At 46.2% G+C, this 16,272-nt stretch overlaps 1 protein-coding gene across 1 annotated transcript in view; it reads right to left on the bottom strand.

Annotated features, from left to right (window-relative positions):
• The window catches only part of NOS1 (nitric oxide synthase 1), a 198,308-nt gene that overhangs the window by 67,347 nt on the left and 114,689 nt on the right, over window positions 1–16,272 (bottom strand). Inside the window, exon 3 of the mRNA XM_055549992.1 lies at window positions 13,943–14,069. Within this exon, the coding sequence (XP_055405967.1) occupies window positions 13,943–14,069 (127 nt within the window). The remainder of the gene's footprint in view (window positions 1–13,942; window positions 14,070–16,272) is intronic.

Below are 16,272 nucleotides of genomic sequence, written 5' to 3'. Positions count from 1 at the left end.
CAGGGGTTTGCAGACGGTGGCCCATGGATCACATCTGGTCTACCCTCTCTTTTGGTATAGCCCATGGGCTAAGAATGGTTTTCCCATTTTAAACTTGTTGAATAAAACAGTCAGAAGAAGGATAATGCTCCACGACATGTGAAAGTTATATGATGCTTGAATTTCAGTGTCTGTAAATAAAGTTTTATTGGCACCCAGCTACCCTCATTTGTTTCCATATTGTCTATGGCTGCTTTTGAGATACAGTGGCAGAGTGGGGGTAGTTGAGATGGAGATTCAGATGGAATGGCCCACAAAGTCACATGTATTTCCTATTGCCTCCTATCCAGGAAAACTTTGCAGACTCCTGATCAAAAGGATTGAATTCCAGTGGCTGAAAGCGAATCTATCTTACTTAGGTCTCCATTAACTTAAACATTAGTTATCTGTTTTATACATGTGAAAGTGAAAATGTTAGTTATTCAGTGATGTCTGACTCTTTGAGACCCCCTGGACAGAGGAACCTGGCAGGCTACAGTCCATGGGATTTTCCAGGCAAGAATACTGGAGTGGGCTGCCATTCCCTTCTCCAAGGAGTCTTTCTGACTCAAGGATCAAACCTGCATCTCTTATGTCTCCTGTATTGGCAGGCAGGTTCTTTACCAGTAGTGTATATATGTCAATCCCAATCTCCCAATTCTTCCCACTCCTTTTCCCCCTTGGTATCCATAACATTTGTTCTCTACATCTGTGTCTCTATTTCTGCTTTGCAAATAAGATCATCTCTATAATTTTCTAGATTCCACACATACGTGTGTTAATATACGATATTTGTTTTTTCCTTTCTGACTTACTTCACTTTGTATGACAGTCTCTAGCTAGGTCCATTCACATCTTTACAAACGACCCAATTCCATTCCTTTTTATGGCTGAGTAATATTCCAGTGTGTGTGTGTGTGTGTGTGTGTGTACACACATCATACCTTCTTTATACATATATCTTTATAGATGTTTGTATATAGATACCACTTTTTGCTGACACATCATTCACTTTGTTCTACCTCCAGTGCCAAGCTGGAGAAGGCAATGGCACCCCACTCCAGTATTCTTGCCTGGAAAATCTCATGGACGGAGGAACCTGGTAGGCTGCAGTCTGTGGGGTCGCTAAGAATCAGACACGACTGAGCAACTTCACTTTCACTTTCATGCATTGGAGAAGGAAATGGCAACCCACTCCAGTGTTCTTGCCTGGAGAATCCCAGGGACAGGGGAGCCTGGTGGGCTGCCGTCTATGGGGTCACACAGAGTTGGACACGACTGAAGCGACTGAGCAGCAGAAGCAGCAGTGTCAAGCACACACTACCTGTTCAACAAACATTTGAGGTCTGCTATGGTGGCACCCCACTCCAGTACTTTTGCCTGGAAAATCCCATGGATGGAGGAGCCTGGTAGGCTGCAGTCCATGGGGTTGCGAAGATTCGGACACGACTGAGCAACTTCACTTTCACTTTTCACTTTCATGCATTGGAGAAGGAAATGGCAACCCACTCCAGCGTTCTTGCCTGGAGAATCCCAGGGACGGGGAAGCCTGGTGGGCTGCCGTCTATGGGGTCGCACAGAGTCGGACACGACTGAAGCGACTTAGCAGCAGCAGCAGCATGGACTAAACTGTATCCTCTCAAATTCATATGTTGAAGCTCCAACTCCCATTGTGACATATTTGGAGATAGGGCTTTTAGAAGGTAATTAAGGTTAAATGAGGTCACAAGGGTGGGCCCCTAATCTGATAGGATTAGTGGTCTTATATGAATAGGAAGAGACGTCTATTTCTCTGCATGCACAGGCTGTTTAAGGACACAATGAAGGTGGCTGTCTACAAGCCAGGAAGAGAGCCCTCACCAAATGTGACCACGCTGGTACCCTGACTTTGGATCTCTACCCTCCATAACTGTGACAAATAATTTTCTATTGTTTAAGCTGCTGGGTCTGTGGTATATTATTATGGCAGCCTGAGCTATTTAACATAAGATCTAAATGTATTTCTAAATTGTGGAGTCCCTTAAATGCTAAGCTGAAAGCTTTGGCCTTGAATGAGTAGACAGTGAGAACCCCTGAAGCTGCCTGGTGAAGAGGGTGCCTTATCAAAGCCATTTTAGGAAATACATGAGTGCAAGGACTGTAGGAGGGAGAGGGTGAAGGCTGAGAGACCCAGGAGGCGGCTGCTGCACCAGTGCAGGTGAGAGGCCAGGAGAGTGGAAAATACAGCAGGGGTAGCAGATGACAGGAAGGGAGGAGATGGGAGTTGGGGTGTCAGGAGCAGGACAAGAGCTCTGTGGCTTGAGAGGATGGGAGAGAAAAGAACAAGTCAACATTGATGCTGAGGCTTCCCATCTGGGTAAGTGGGAGGATGTGAGGCTTTTAGCAGAAGTTGGGAAGTAAGGAGCTGAGGTGAGGGGAACGTGGAGGATTTTAAGGCTGGAAGACAGACACTAGACAGCAGAATCTTGGTGGTCTAAAAAGAGAGGGCAGGCACCCTGTCCTCCTTCAGTTGTGGGCAGAAGGCTCACAATGAGATCGGGACAAGAGCTTGACAGAAGGGAGGGAGGGAGGTACCTGTGTACCACAGAGCATCTTAGGATGTCCCTCCAACTCATACATTGATGTCCCAACCTTGACAACTGTGATCTGCAACTGTGACCTTATTTGGAGTCTTTAAAGAGGCAATTAAGTTAAAATAAGGTCGTTAAAGTGGCCCTAATCCAATATGACTCGTGTCCTTACAAAAAGGGGGAAATTAGGAGACAGACGTGTACACAGGGAGAACACCACATGAACATGAAGACTGTCATCTATGAGCCAAGGAGAGGAGCCTGGAGCAGAACCTCTGCTCACAGCCCTCGGGAGGAATGAGCCCTGTAGCCACTTTGATCTCAGGCTTTTGGGTTTCCAGACTCAGACAATAAATTCTGATTGTTGAAGCCACACAGTTTATGGTGCTTCCTCTAGAAAACAGCTCGAGGAGATGAATCCAGGAGCTGAGGCCTAAACCTGTTCAAAGCGAGCCCGTTCTTATTTCTTTCACTGTTGGTACCAGCGCCAGCTCCTCCCTCTGAGGCCTGCAGCACTTGCCCTGCTTGGCTTGCTCTAAAATGAGGGCAGCACGTTGGGGCTGAGCCGGGCAGCGGGCCATCCACACCAGGGGCCAGATGCCACACACCATGCCACAGCCCCTTTGCTGTAGCTCCAGGCAGTGCTGCTCCAATCTGTGGGTACCACCTTTTAGAGTAGTGAGCGTAACTATTAGGAGTCGTGGCAGCTCAGGTTCTAGACCCATGGGCCTGCAAATCAGTGGGTACGCACGCATCCATGCAATTTAAAAATCGCTACTTATAAAACTTAACCAACGGTGTTAAGTACACTGGAGTATAATTTCCTTGTAGTGTATTCAAAGCATGATTTCTAAAGTGATTCATTCTTTATAATAACTCCACAGAAGCTTGAAATCGCTTATTATTCACCCCTCCACTCTCTTTCCCCCCTATTCAATGGTCCATGTTCTCTATGGAGGATGGTTACAGAAGGGAGTGCTTGGGAGTCAGACTCATCATGGTTTGGGGTTCACAGGCAAGAGCCTCTGGAGATGAGGATTTTTGTTTGTTTGTTTTGGCCATCCTGTGGCATGCAGGATCTTAGTTCCTCAACCGGGGATTGAACTCATGCCCCCAGCAGTAGAAGCACTGGGTCTTAACCACTGGACCCAAGGGGTCTTTAAGTTAGATTGTTGATGCTTTCTCCAAATGAGGTGATGCTTACAGTCATGATGATCTCACAAGAAAATTAGATTATTAGACAACTTTAAACCTGACCCCATTACCAGATCAGAATGTACATATGCATTATGAATTAATTTTGAGAAATCCTGTGATTATCTTGGGGCCCATCCCTCTTACATTGCATTGTACTGTGTGCGTTTATTAAAAGCGTTAAACTGATAAATGTAAATATTTAAAATGTAGAGCAGAAATAGAGACAGAGATGTAGAGAACAAACTTATGGATACCATGGGGGAGGGGGGAGTGGGATAAATTAGGGGATTGGGATTGATGTATATACACTACTATGTACAAAACATATAATTAATGAGAACCTACTGTATAAACCCTACTCAGTGCTCTGTGGTGACGTAAATGGGAAGGAAATTTAAAAAAGAGGGGATATATGTATACACAGAGCCGATTCACTTTGCTGTACAGCAGAAAGTAACACGACATTGTAAGGCAACTATACTCCAAAAAAATGTTTTTATTAAAAAAAAATGCACAACAAGCTTTGTGATTATGTTTTGGACTTTTTACCTTGTAAAACATCCTGGGACCCTTAGAAAATAGAAGTGGGTTGCGGCTCTGTGGGCCTCTGAGAATCTCCGTGTGAAGGGAGTTTTGACAACTGATATCCATTTGTAAAGAGAGGAAGGAAAAAATGACTTTGATCGAGGGAAAGAATCTGAATATGGTTTGAAGCAATAAATGAGCATACAGAGTGCTATCACTGATTCCCAAACCAGAATGTCACTGTCCTTCTCGGACAACACTCAAACAGCCTGCGTTGAATATGCATGCTCAGTCACTCAGTCGTGTCCAACTCTGCGACCCCATGGACCGTAGCCCACCAGACTCCTCTGTCCATGGCATTTCCCAGGCAAGAACACTGGCGTGGGTTGCCATTCCTTCTCCAGGGGACCTTTCAGACCCAGGGATGGAACCTGGGTCTCCTGCATCTCCTGCATTGGCAGGCAGATTCTTTACCACTGTGCCATCTGGGAAGACCCTGCATTGAATATGCTCACTGTTAAAATAAACAGTTAGCAAAATATGTGGAAATTCCAGCAGGGCTGAACCCAAACACCCGTCAATTCAGGCCCCACTTCCTGGTTCCACCCTGCCTCTGACAGGAACAGGTGGAAGGACATGGAAGGCTGGTCCCCTGACTAAGTGACCTGTAAAGACCCTGGAGGTCACTAGGCAGGTGATGGTCCAGGTGGAGGGATGGAAAACATCAGCAAGACTGGGATTCTGTGCCAGTGGGAACTGAGGGACTCGGTTCAATATAAATTTCTGGAAAGCATCCCTTTGTGCCTGTTTGAGGGTGTTCCAGGAACCCTCAAACAGGTGGAGGAAGGGGTGGAACATCCTTTTTGGAAAATCTGACCTGAGTATCTCACTTCAGCCATGAGCCAGATCAAGGCCAAGGATACCTGGCCAGATACAGTTGGGGGCAGAAAAGGGCTTAATCGCGGTTCCTAGTAGGGACTGGGACACTTTTTCACAGAGAGAAATGAAGTTCAAAATAGAGGAGGTCTCTCAAGTACTTAGAGACAGGCTTAGCACAAGGGACAGTGAGCAGGCGCCCCCAAGGAGTCAACGTAAATGCGGCCGATGGAATGTGCTGGAGCCAGGCAGGGGGCACTCTGCGTGGAATGTCTGCGCGTGATTCTACAGTATCCCAAATATCACGGCGTGCCGACTACTGTGTATGTGTCTGTGTCTGGAGCTTGTCTAGGGAGCGAGAGTTTCTGGACACGGAGACAAATATGTACGTCTCAGTTCTGAACTAATGTCTAGGTTCTGAAATCACAGCCTTGTGATTTCAATTTCATTTTGAGTGACATTTATTAAATGCCTATTGTGTGCCTCCTCTAGGCTGGGCCACTGCGTACCCACTGGTTCGTGGATTCCTCATGATAACCCATTTTTCAGATGAGGAAATGGAGGCTCTGAGATGTAAAGTGCTGCTGCTGCTACTAAGTCACTTCAGTCGTGTCCAACTCTGTGTGACCCCTGAGACAGCAGCCCACCAGGCTCCCCCGTCCCTGGGATTCTCCAGGCAAGAACACTTGAGTGGGTTGCCATTTCCTTCTCCCATGCATGAAAGTGAAAAGTTAAAGTGAAGTCGCTCAGTCGTGTCCAACTCTTAGCGACCCCATGGACTGCAGCCTACCAGGCTCTTCCGTCCAGGGATTTTCCAGGCAAGAGTACTGGAGTGGGGTGCCATTGCCTTCTCTGGATGTAAAGTGACTGTCCCTAAATTAATAACTGACACACCACAGAGCTGGGCATGGACTTCAGACCCTCGAAGTTCCCATTTTTTTCCCCATTCCAGGTCATTATTGCTTCCCCCCTCTGCATATTCCTAGAGTCTGGCCCCAGAAGATAAAGACCGAATGCTACATTGATCTGAATGATTGACAAGGATGATGATGTTGCCATAAAGGCAAAGAGGTGTGCCTTTGCCACCAAGACTCTGAGGGTGGTCACCTTCCCTTTCTGGGCCATAAGGGTGTCACCTTCAGCCTCACATGAGCAATATGACCATTAGCAACACTCCTTTACCTAAATACACAGTATGATGCCTAGATCAGCAATATGATAATTAGCCAAACAACAACAATAACAATAATGAACTTTTTTTGAAGCACTTATTCTGTGCAAGGCCTTGTAGAGTTGAGAGTGGGCTGTAGGGCTCTATGGCCTGGGTTCAAGTCCCATCTTGCCACTTACTAGTCAAGTGACATTCCTTAAGCTATTAAACTCTCTGGGCCTCAGTTTATTCATCTGTAAAATGGAGCAGTAACAGTACTCCTTGGAAGAAAAGTTATGACCAACCTAGATAGCATATTGAAAAGCAGAGACATTACTTTGCCAACAAAGGTCTGTCTAGTCAAGGCTATGGTTTTTCCAGTGGTTATGTATGGATGTGAGAGTTGGACTGTGAAGAAAGCTGAGCGCCGGAGAATTGATGCTTTTGAACTGTGGTGTTGGAAAAGACTCTTGAGAGTCCCTTGGACTACAAGGAGATCCAACCAGTCCATTCTAAAAGAGATCAGCCCTGGGTGTTCTTTGGAAGGAATGATGCTAAAGCTGAAACTCCAGTACTTGGGCCACCTCATGTGAAGAACTGACTCATTTGAAAAGACTCTGATGCTGGGAGGGATTGGGGGCAGGAGGAGAAGGGGACGACAGAGGATGAGATGGCTGGATGGCATCACCGACTCGATGGACGTGAGTCTGAGTGAACTCTGGGAGATGGTGATGAACAGGGAGGCCTGGAGTGCTGCAATTCATGGGGTCGCAAAGAGTCAGACACGACTGAGCGACTGAACTGAACTGAACAGTACCCCACTGGGTTGGGTTGGAGATTAAATGAGATTGCGGATCTAAACTGCTTGGCACAATGTCTGCCATCGCTCAACACATATTATTTCTTATCGTGAACAGCAGATGCAATCATTTCGTATGGTATCTTATTTCTTCTTCCTCACAACTCCACGAGCCTATTATCCACTATGAGCTTCAGTGTGGATGCCAATCAGCTGTTTGACCAAGGTCACCGGGAGGAGGAGACCAAACCTGGGTTGACCCCTGAGCTGAGATCGTGACCCCAGTGCTGTGGGTGAGCCCAGGGAATAGAACGGCCGCACCCCCACAAGGTGGTATTGTTGTTGTCGGCGTTATTATTATTTTTATCCTGACATCATTAGTGTGCAGTGAGTCAGGGCTGACTTAGAAAGCTTCCCTGAAGCATGCTGGGTTGTCGCTGAGCAGCAGAGGGTTGGGCTGGTTTGCCTTCATCCAGACAGCTTGGAGGGGTCTGGCTGCCTGCTTTCTGTCTTCAGCAAAGCCAGCAGTACTGGCCACTTGGGGTGCTTGCTCCTGAAGAGAGGGGCCCTGGACACCTCTGACCCTCTGAAGATTGGGAACCCATAAGCACTCCCCTTTATGTCTTATAATTTGGAGTTCTGCAGAGAGGCTAGTGGGGGAGGCCGACACTTCCTTGGAAGGAGGGAAAAGCTTCTCAACAGATTTTGACATTTTGAAAGGCAACAAGCCCTATGTCCCCAGGGGTGAGGAAATGCCAGGTTGCTGATGAGGTGGTGGGGATGGGGTGGGCAGGGAGATTTCAAAATGAAAATCATCTCTCTGACTATCTGGCTGCCTTTGTCAGCAAGAGGCTGGAGAGAGGGGCAATGGGCTAAGTAAGAAAGAAGAACCCAAATGGAAATGCCACTTCCCCCAGTCCCAAGACCTCTCACACTCACTAAGGGTTGGACGGATACTTAATTTGTATCTGAAAATAGACATTCTACCGCCAAGCATGACACAGTTCCACTCCTACCCCTTAGGAAAGCAAATCAGGCAGGCAAGAGAAATAGGTGCTTAATAAGAAAGGAAGCAAAGAAGGGCTTGAGTCAAATCCTAAGGTTTTGTGGGAAGAATGAACAAATACCACTTTCTTACTAATCTAGGAGAACGTTTCCACTTAGGAAGGTTGTTATGTACGGGGCTTTGAGAATGGTGTCAAAACTCAAAGTGGCTCAGGTGGAATTAGCACCAAAGACAACCACAGCAATCAAATAACAATCCTTAGTAAGAAAAAGAAACAGAGTTTGTCAGCCCTCGCGGTTTCTTTTAAAACTATAATGCTTTCCCCAACTTTCTTCTAGGCAAACTCCTATATGATCTTCAAAACCTAGAGCAAAATGTCACCTCTTCTGGTAAATCTTTTCTTATATCTGCCGAGGTATCTATGGCCCCACAGTGTCTTGTGCCCCCTCTATTTTAGGATTAATTGCACTGTCCATGTGTGTATCGCCCCACATGCATCCGTGAAGGTCTTGAGGGCAGGGAGGGCAAAGTTTGCTTGCTTATGCTTCTACCCCAGAGTTGCGCATGTGGCAGTATTGAGTGACTATCTGTGTGATGGGTGAACGGATTCATTCTATCCACCAGTGCAGGCCAGATACAACTCGTCAGGGGATGTTAAAGATAAGCATCACCAAGTCACTCATACACTATGTTCCAGTGACCAGGGATTTGAGTCTCACCAGCTCTACCCACTGCTGACCCAAGCTATCAAGAGAAATGACCACCAGGTATAGATGCACATCCCAGATTTCTGAGGCTAACTTAAGAGAAGGTGCTTCTACGGCAGAATTTCTGTTGAATTTGGACAAACGAGAGTATCAAGGAGAATGGGGCAGACCATAATATTCCTTCAGGGACCTAACAGTTGTCTGAGTCAGGAAGTCCTTTCTCATGTCTAGCCTGTATCTCTCCCACTTCACCTGGCCTCTGTTGCCTTTTGCCAAGTCTTTGCAGGGAAAAAGCAGACCAGCTGTTCTTCCACCAGCTCCTATTGGCAGGTAGTAGCTGGGCCTCTCTTTGTGTTATTAACAATGCTCCCCCCTCCCTGGATGTCTAAAAAAGCAGCAAATGTGGGTTACAACTGGACAGAAGGGAGCCGATTCCAGGCACTGCAGGTAAAGTGGCTTTGAGCAGATAGAGAAGAGGCTGAACACAGGAGCTGGTCTTTCAGGCCAGAAAGAAAATCATTGGGTTTTCTACTAATTTGCTTCACCTGGGAAATGTTTCTGAGCCCTGTGGCTGTGGAGGTGTCTAGCAGGAGGTAGCCGAGCTGTTTGCTTAGCTCTGGGACTTCAATATAACTGAGCACTTGGGTCTCTGCTTCCTTTTAGCTCTATTTCTGAGAGGCATTTGGAAAATTGAGTCTCAGACAGCAGAGCCTGGATAATCTCACAGGCCAGTGATTTTGAAGCTTATTTTGGGTCACAGACTAACAGCAAGGACTTGATAACATTCAAGGAGTAAGTCCAAGCACTGCTGGTCTGAATGTCACAATTCCAGGAGCTCCCGTATCTAAAACTGTTTGGCTGTCTTAACCTCAGGAAGACTCTCTTTTCCCCCTTTCTCCTCCACAAAAATAGAGTTTCCATTTTAGAGGCAGCCTTAAGGCAAGTTCTCAGCACCTCCCCCTAATTGCTATGGACTGAATGTTTATGACCCTCCTCCACCAAATTCATCTGTTGAAACCTAACCTTTATGTGATGGTATGTGGAGGTGGGGCCTTTGGGAGATGATGGAATGATGAGGGTGGAGTGCTCATGAATGGGATTAGTGCCCTTATAAAAGAGATCCAGAGAGATCCTTTTCTCTTCTGCCATGTGAGGGCACAGTCATAAGAAAGTGGTCTACGAACCAGGAAGCAGGTCTGCACCGAATGTAGAATCTACCAGTGCCAGCCTCCAGAACAGTGACAAATATATTTCTGTTGTTTATAAGCCACCCAGTCTGTGGTATTCTGTTATAGCAGCCCAGACAGGCTAAGACACTGATCATTTCATCATGATGCCCCACAAAGGTCCCTGGGCCTATTAAACCCCCTGTCCCATCCTCAGTATTGAGCCCTACTACTCAGGCTTGAAGTTCAAGGTTATGTTTTTTAACTGGTCACTGTCTGACCAAGGTGAAAGGAAATAGTCATCAGACTGCAATGGCTCAGATTTCAGCAGGACATTAAGGGTCTCTCTGGTGGGGTCAAGGCCTCCTTTGCTTCTTCCCTACACCCCAGAGCTCAGGAGTTACTGCAGGCCAGTGATTACAAACTCTGATACATAGAGCAGGTAGGTAAGGCAAATCAGTAAAGCCAGCTGGGTAATCTTGAGACAGAACACTTGGTTGCATATCAAACACATAAGAATATTCTTCATTCTTAGAAAACATGAAATCTTTCTCATCTTCCCTGAAATGTGTGAATCTCTTGGTCCATATCTATCTACCACTTACCCTAACTATTATAAGAAAAGCAACAGTGCTAATGTTATGATAAATGACAATGAACAGTTGGTGGCAATGAGAGGGGCACACTAGGGAGTGGTGGGGATTGTGGCAAATTGGGGCAAATCCCATGCCCTGTGTAGTGGGAGCAGCAGTTAGTCAGTCTGGGCAGACTATTTCCCCATAAGAATATAGGCTCAATGTGGTCAGATTGTCCATATTTGTAAGAGAAGTTGCAAATATGATAGTTACAGAAAAACTGAAACACTGGCAATAAATTCAAAGTTATAAATATAAGTTGTCTATAGGACAATATAGTGCAAACCTAACAAATCATGTCTACAGCCTGGATCTCACCTGAGTCTGCCTCTCTCTGCCCTTCTTTGTCTTGGGAGGGTTTGCATTATGGCAACACCCTTTACTTTCAATTGAGAAAATATGAAGAAAACTCAAGCTCTATTTGTTCACTTAATCATTGATGGATAACAATAGTCCTCACACAATATGGCCTGGATTTTTGAGGACAGCGTAATAGAGAACTAGAATTGTGCCTTGTCCACCAAACATTCCCAGGTGTCACTGTGGGAGTCAGAGTGCTTGGCCACTGGCATCATGGGTCTGACCTACTATGGGATCCCTGATGTCCTTCTTTTCCTGGCCAACCACTGGCAGCTAAGGAAAGCAAGTTCCACTGATGCTCTGGAATGTCCCATCCTCCCCCATGAAGCTACATACAGAGGCTATGAGTCACTGCTTACATGGGTTGGTGGTGAAAAGTGCTGTCCAAAGACTAAGCACTGAAAGGAAGAGCTTGGCAACCTGGCCTGTGCCATCCAAGGCTTGAGGTGGGTGGAGGGAAGGAAGAAGATGGCCATTCCAATAGTACTCTGCTGCAGTGCAGGGGAGGGGTGGGAAATTCACATGCTTCACCAGGGTTGCTCTGTTATCTGCCTGGGAAGGTGAGAAACTGGCTCTGCTAATCTCTAGCCAGATCTAGACACTCTCAGGAAACCATATTGACTCTGCTGTTAAAACAATCCTCAGCAAATTGGCAAAGTCTGGTAACACTCCAAGCTGGGAAGGCTGTGGTGAAATAGTTATTCTCCTACTTAGCAGATAGGAATGGTGCAACCTCTGTGGTGAGCAACCTGGCCATTTCTGCCCAAGTCATAACTGTATATGACCTTTGACTCAACAACTGCTTCTAGGAATTTATTCTTTTGATAAGCCCACCCATATGCCAATGAGGTATTTGCACAAGGTCATTCATTATAGTGATGTCATGGCAAAATATTGGTGAGGGGCCACATGTTCATTTTGGAGGCCTGGTTCAATAAATAAATAAATAAAAGGGAATATTATGCAGCCATGAAAAAAAAAGAACCAGGACTCTTTCAACTACTAATTAGGACTAGTCTCCAAGATACATTAAAAGAACAAGATACAAAACAATACAGGCACATGGTGGAGATATTGTGGGTTCATTTCTGGACCAATAGTAATCCAGCAAATATCACAATAAAGTGAGTCACATGAGCTTTTTGGCTTCCCAGTGAATATAAAAGTTACATGCATTTTTATACTGTACTATGCGTGTGTGCATCTTAAGTCGCTGCAGGAGTATCTGACTCTTTGTGACCCTATGGATTGTAGCCCACCAGGCTCCTCTGTCTGTGAGATCCTCCAGGCAAGAATACTGGACTAGGTTGCCATACCCTCCTCCAGGGGATCTTCCCAACCCAGGGATCAAACCTGCATCTCTTACATCTCCTGCGTTGGCAGGCGGGTTCTTTACCACTAGCGCCACATGGGAAGCCCACTCTGCACTTCCTATACTGTAGTCTATACGCTGTACAATAACCTTGTGTCTAAAAATGCACATACTTTAGCTTAAAAATAAAGCAATCAAAACCACAATGAGTTACCATCTCACGCCAGTCAGAATGGCTGCTATCAAAAAGTCTACAAACAATAAATGCTGGAGAGGGTGCAGAGAAAAAGGAACCCTCTTACACTGTTGGTGGGAATGCAAACTAGTATAGCCACTATGGAGAACGGTGTGGAGATTCCTTAAAAAACTAGAAATAGAACTGCCATATGACCCAGCAATCCCACTGCTGGGCATACACATTAAGGAAACCAGAATTGAAAGAGATACGTGTACCCCAACGTTCATCACAGCACTGTTTACAAAAACCAGGATACGGAAGCAACCTAGATGTCCATCGGCAGACAAATGGATAAGAAAGCTGTGGTACATATACACAATGCAATATCACTCAGCTATTGAAAAGAATGCATTTGAATTAGTTCTAATGAGGTGGATGAAACTGGAGCCTATTATACAGAGCAAAGTAAGTCAGAAAGAAAAACACCAATACAGTATACTAATGCATATATATGGAATTTAGAAAGATGGTAATGATAACCCTGTATGCGAGACAGCAAAAGAGACACAGATGTATAGAACAGACTGTTGGACTCTGTGGGAGAAGGTGAGGGTGGGATGATTTGAGAGACCAGCATTGAAACATGTATATTATCATATATGAAATAGATCACCAGTCCAGGTTCGATGCATGAGGCAGGGTGCTCAGGACTGGTGCACTTGGATGACCCTGAGCGATGGGATAGGGAGGGAGGTGAGAGGGAGGGTCAGGATGGGGAACACATGTACACCCATGGCTGATTCATGTGAATGTATGGCAAAAACCACCACGATATTGTAAAGTAATTAGCATCCAATTAAAATTTAAAAAATGCAATTGGAAAAATGGCACCAATAGACTTGCTCAAGGCAGGGTTGCCACAAACCTTCAATTCACACACACACACACAAATAATACATGTAATAAGATGAAGTGCAATAGCATGAGGTTTGCCTGTATGTATGATGTGTTCTCATTTGTGTAAAAACATGTGAAAATAATGTGTATGTATTTGTTTGTCTACGCATAAAACATTGCTAAAAGGACCACAAAAATGATGAATAATGAATACTGCTTGCCTCTGGGGAGTGAAGCTGTGTGGCTGGGATGAGGGAAGAGAGAAGAAGCTTTTACCATCTATCTATTTTACCTTTTAAATTCAGAATCATGTGAATATCTTTCTTGGTAGAAACAATGAAAATTTGAAAACTGGCAAGCTAGCAAACAAAACCCACCAAATCAAAGCCCAAAGCCACAGTCCAGGGTAAGTGCTGCTGGCTGAGCCCTCACGCCATTTCTCAGCCACAACGGCTGGTTTTTTCCCCAAGGTGGTTTGGCACTTGTCTTCCCAAGAACATTCAGGGAACTGTGGAGTGTGGGTACCAGGCTGACACCGCCACTTACCTGCTCCTTCTCTGAGTATGGGTTGTTGAGGACGACGGGCATGCTGCCCTTCCCCCACAGGTCACTGAAGACTCGGTCGTTCTCCACGCCGAGGGGCAGAGGTTTGTGTGATTTGCCGTCCAGGTCTCTGAAAGGCAAGGCGGGAGAGGTTGAGGAAGACAGGACACCTGGAGTGGCCGGCTAGCCACCCTGGTCTGAAAGCCCTGAGTCCGTGAAGAACGGAGCCAGTGAGCTTTGGGTCCGCAGCCTGCCGCTTCATAGGATCAAGCGTGAAGGTGAGCTTAACTGACTTGGCACCCATGGCTGGCACATACCCGTTGTGAGAATTTAGTTTCAGGATGTCTGTGACAGAGACTTTGTTCCTCCCTCTCCGGCCCCTGATTTCCTGATCTAGGAAGCCGGGAGGCCCCTCTCCTAGCAGAATCCCATGAAGAACCCCTGGACAGCTTAGCATCCATGAAACCTAATGGTGGAAGATACAGGAAGCAGGAGGGATAGGTCCGAAAACCAGTCCTGTGGGCCAGGGTGGGCAGTCACACCAACGGCAACTAGAGCACTGATCACGAGGCTAATGGTACCAGCCCAGGATACACAGGAATGATTCTGAAAATAAGGGGAACACAGCAACAAAAACTATTAATACTGTTGGTATTGATTAAGCATGTACTGGTGTGTCAAGCACTTAACATATGTTTTTGTGAATTTAGTCCTTGGGACAACCCGATGAGGTCGGTATGAATGTTTGTCACTCTTGTACAGATGGCATAAGTGAGACAGAAGCTAAGTCACTCAAGGTCACAGTATTGCAGTCTATTGCTGTTGTTCAGTTGCTAAGTCCAACTCTTTGTGACCCCATGGATTGTAGCACACCAGGCTTCCTTGCCTTCCACTATGTCCCAGAGTTTGCTCGAATTCATGTCCACTGAGTTGGTTTTCCAGCCTGCTCTTCACGTTTATCCTGACGTGGAGGCTGTTATTATTACCCTCACTTATCATCAACACCATCAGCACCGTCATTCTTACGATGGTTAACATCACCATCCAACTTCTCCTTATCAGCATCAGCATCCCCACAGCCATCATAAGTGTCCTCATCAACACCTATGTTGAAAACATCATTTTCATTATCACCATTATTGCCCAAATCATTCTCATCCTTCTCATCACCATCACCTTCGTCCCATCAGAATCGTCATGACCATCACCATGTTCATTACCACCATCACCACCCTTGCACTCATTATCAGATGAGGAAACTGAGGCTCAGAGAGGTTAAACCACTCACCTAAGTCTCACAGTCAGGGGTGAAGGAGTTGGGGTTCAAACCCAGGCTTACTCCTGACTCTAACCATGAAGCTTTCCTGGCTCTCTGCCCTTGAAGTCGGATAGGTTCAGGAAGAGGCTATCTTGGCTGGACAAGCTGACCATCCTCTGAGCTGGAGGGAAGTCGTGGCTGAGATGGGACTGACTACATCAAGATCCAGACCTCCCAACCTGCCCCACCTCATCTCCGTCCTTCTGCCCTCCTGCTTTCTAACCCTCCCACCCAATTTCGCTTGATGGCCTCTGTCTGTTCTCCAACTTTGGGCAACGCGGCTTGCTCTGTGCTCCATCTCACTTTTGGTCCCAGGTGTGGGGGCTGGCCGTATCCAGCTCTCCATCCTACATTCCCAGCTTTGGGGACTCTTGGCTCCATAAATTCCCCCAGCCCCCAACCTGGTGCTGATGGTCATTGGGATGAATCAGAGGCCAGGGCCCAAGCTCTGAGTGTAAGGCCCTACGTGGCCCCTCTGGCTGCTCGGATGGGGCTACCCAGAATCCCCTCCTTGCTTTGTCTTGCAGCGTCCTGGTGGCCCATGCTGAAGCCACTTCTGCTCATCTTGCTTGGAGAGGTCTGCAGTTGTAAGAGGGAACATTATGTTTTACTCTCTCAAAAATGTCTCCAAAACACACCAGGAGTGGTTCTTGATTAGATATTTCCCAAGTCAATGGTTTATCTATGTGGTAATAAACAGAGGCATTGTCTGTGGAGAGGGCTGTTCTAAATGTCACGCAGCCCCTCTCAGCACTAAAACTCCAGTTCTAGGATGTCATGTGACCATAAGTGGGGAATCAGCAGAGAAGAGAGGAGTTTAGTGCTGTTTGAGTGTTGGTAATGTACCAGGTACCAGCACAGAAGTTATTTCACTTCCTCTCAGCAGATATTAAAAGCTTCCCTATTTTACAGATGCAAAAACTGAGACCAGAGAGGTTATGTCAATTTCCCAAGGTTTCTCAGCAAACACAAAGAAGAGCTGGGATTTGAAACCAGGTCTGACTGATGCTCGGCT

This window comes from Bubalus kerabau, chromosome 16 (assembly GCF_029407905.1).
Source record: "Bubalus kerabau isolate K-KA32 ecotype Philippines breed swamp buffalo chromosome 16, PCC_UOA_SB_1v2, whole genome shotgun sequence".
NCBI classification, from domain to species: Eukaryota; Metazoa; Chordata; class Mammalia; order Artiodactyla; family Bovidae; genus Bubalus; species Bubalus kerabau.
The sequence above is the reverse complement of the archived record's forward strand: the minus strand, read 5'-3'. Positions and strand labels throughout refer to the sequence as shown.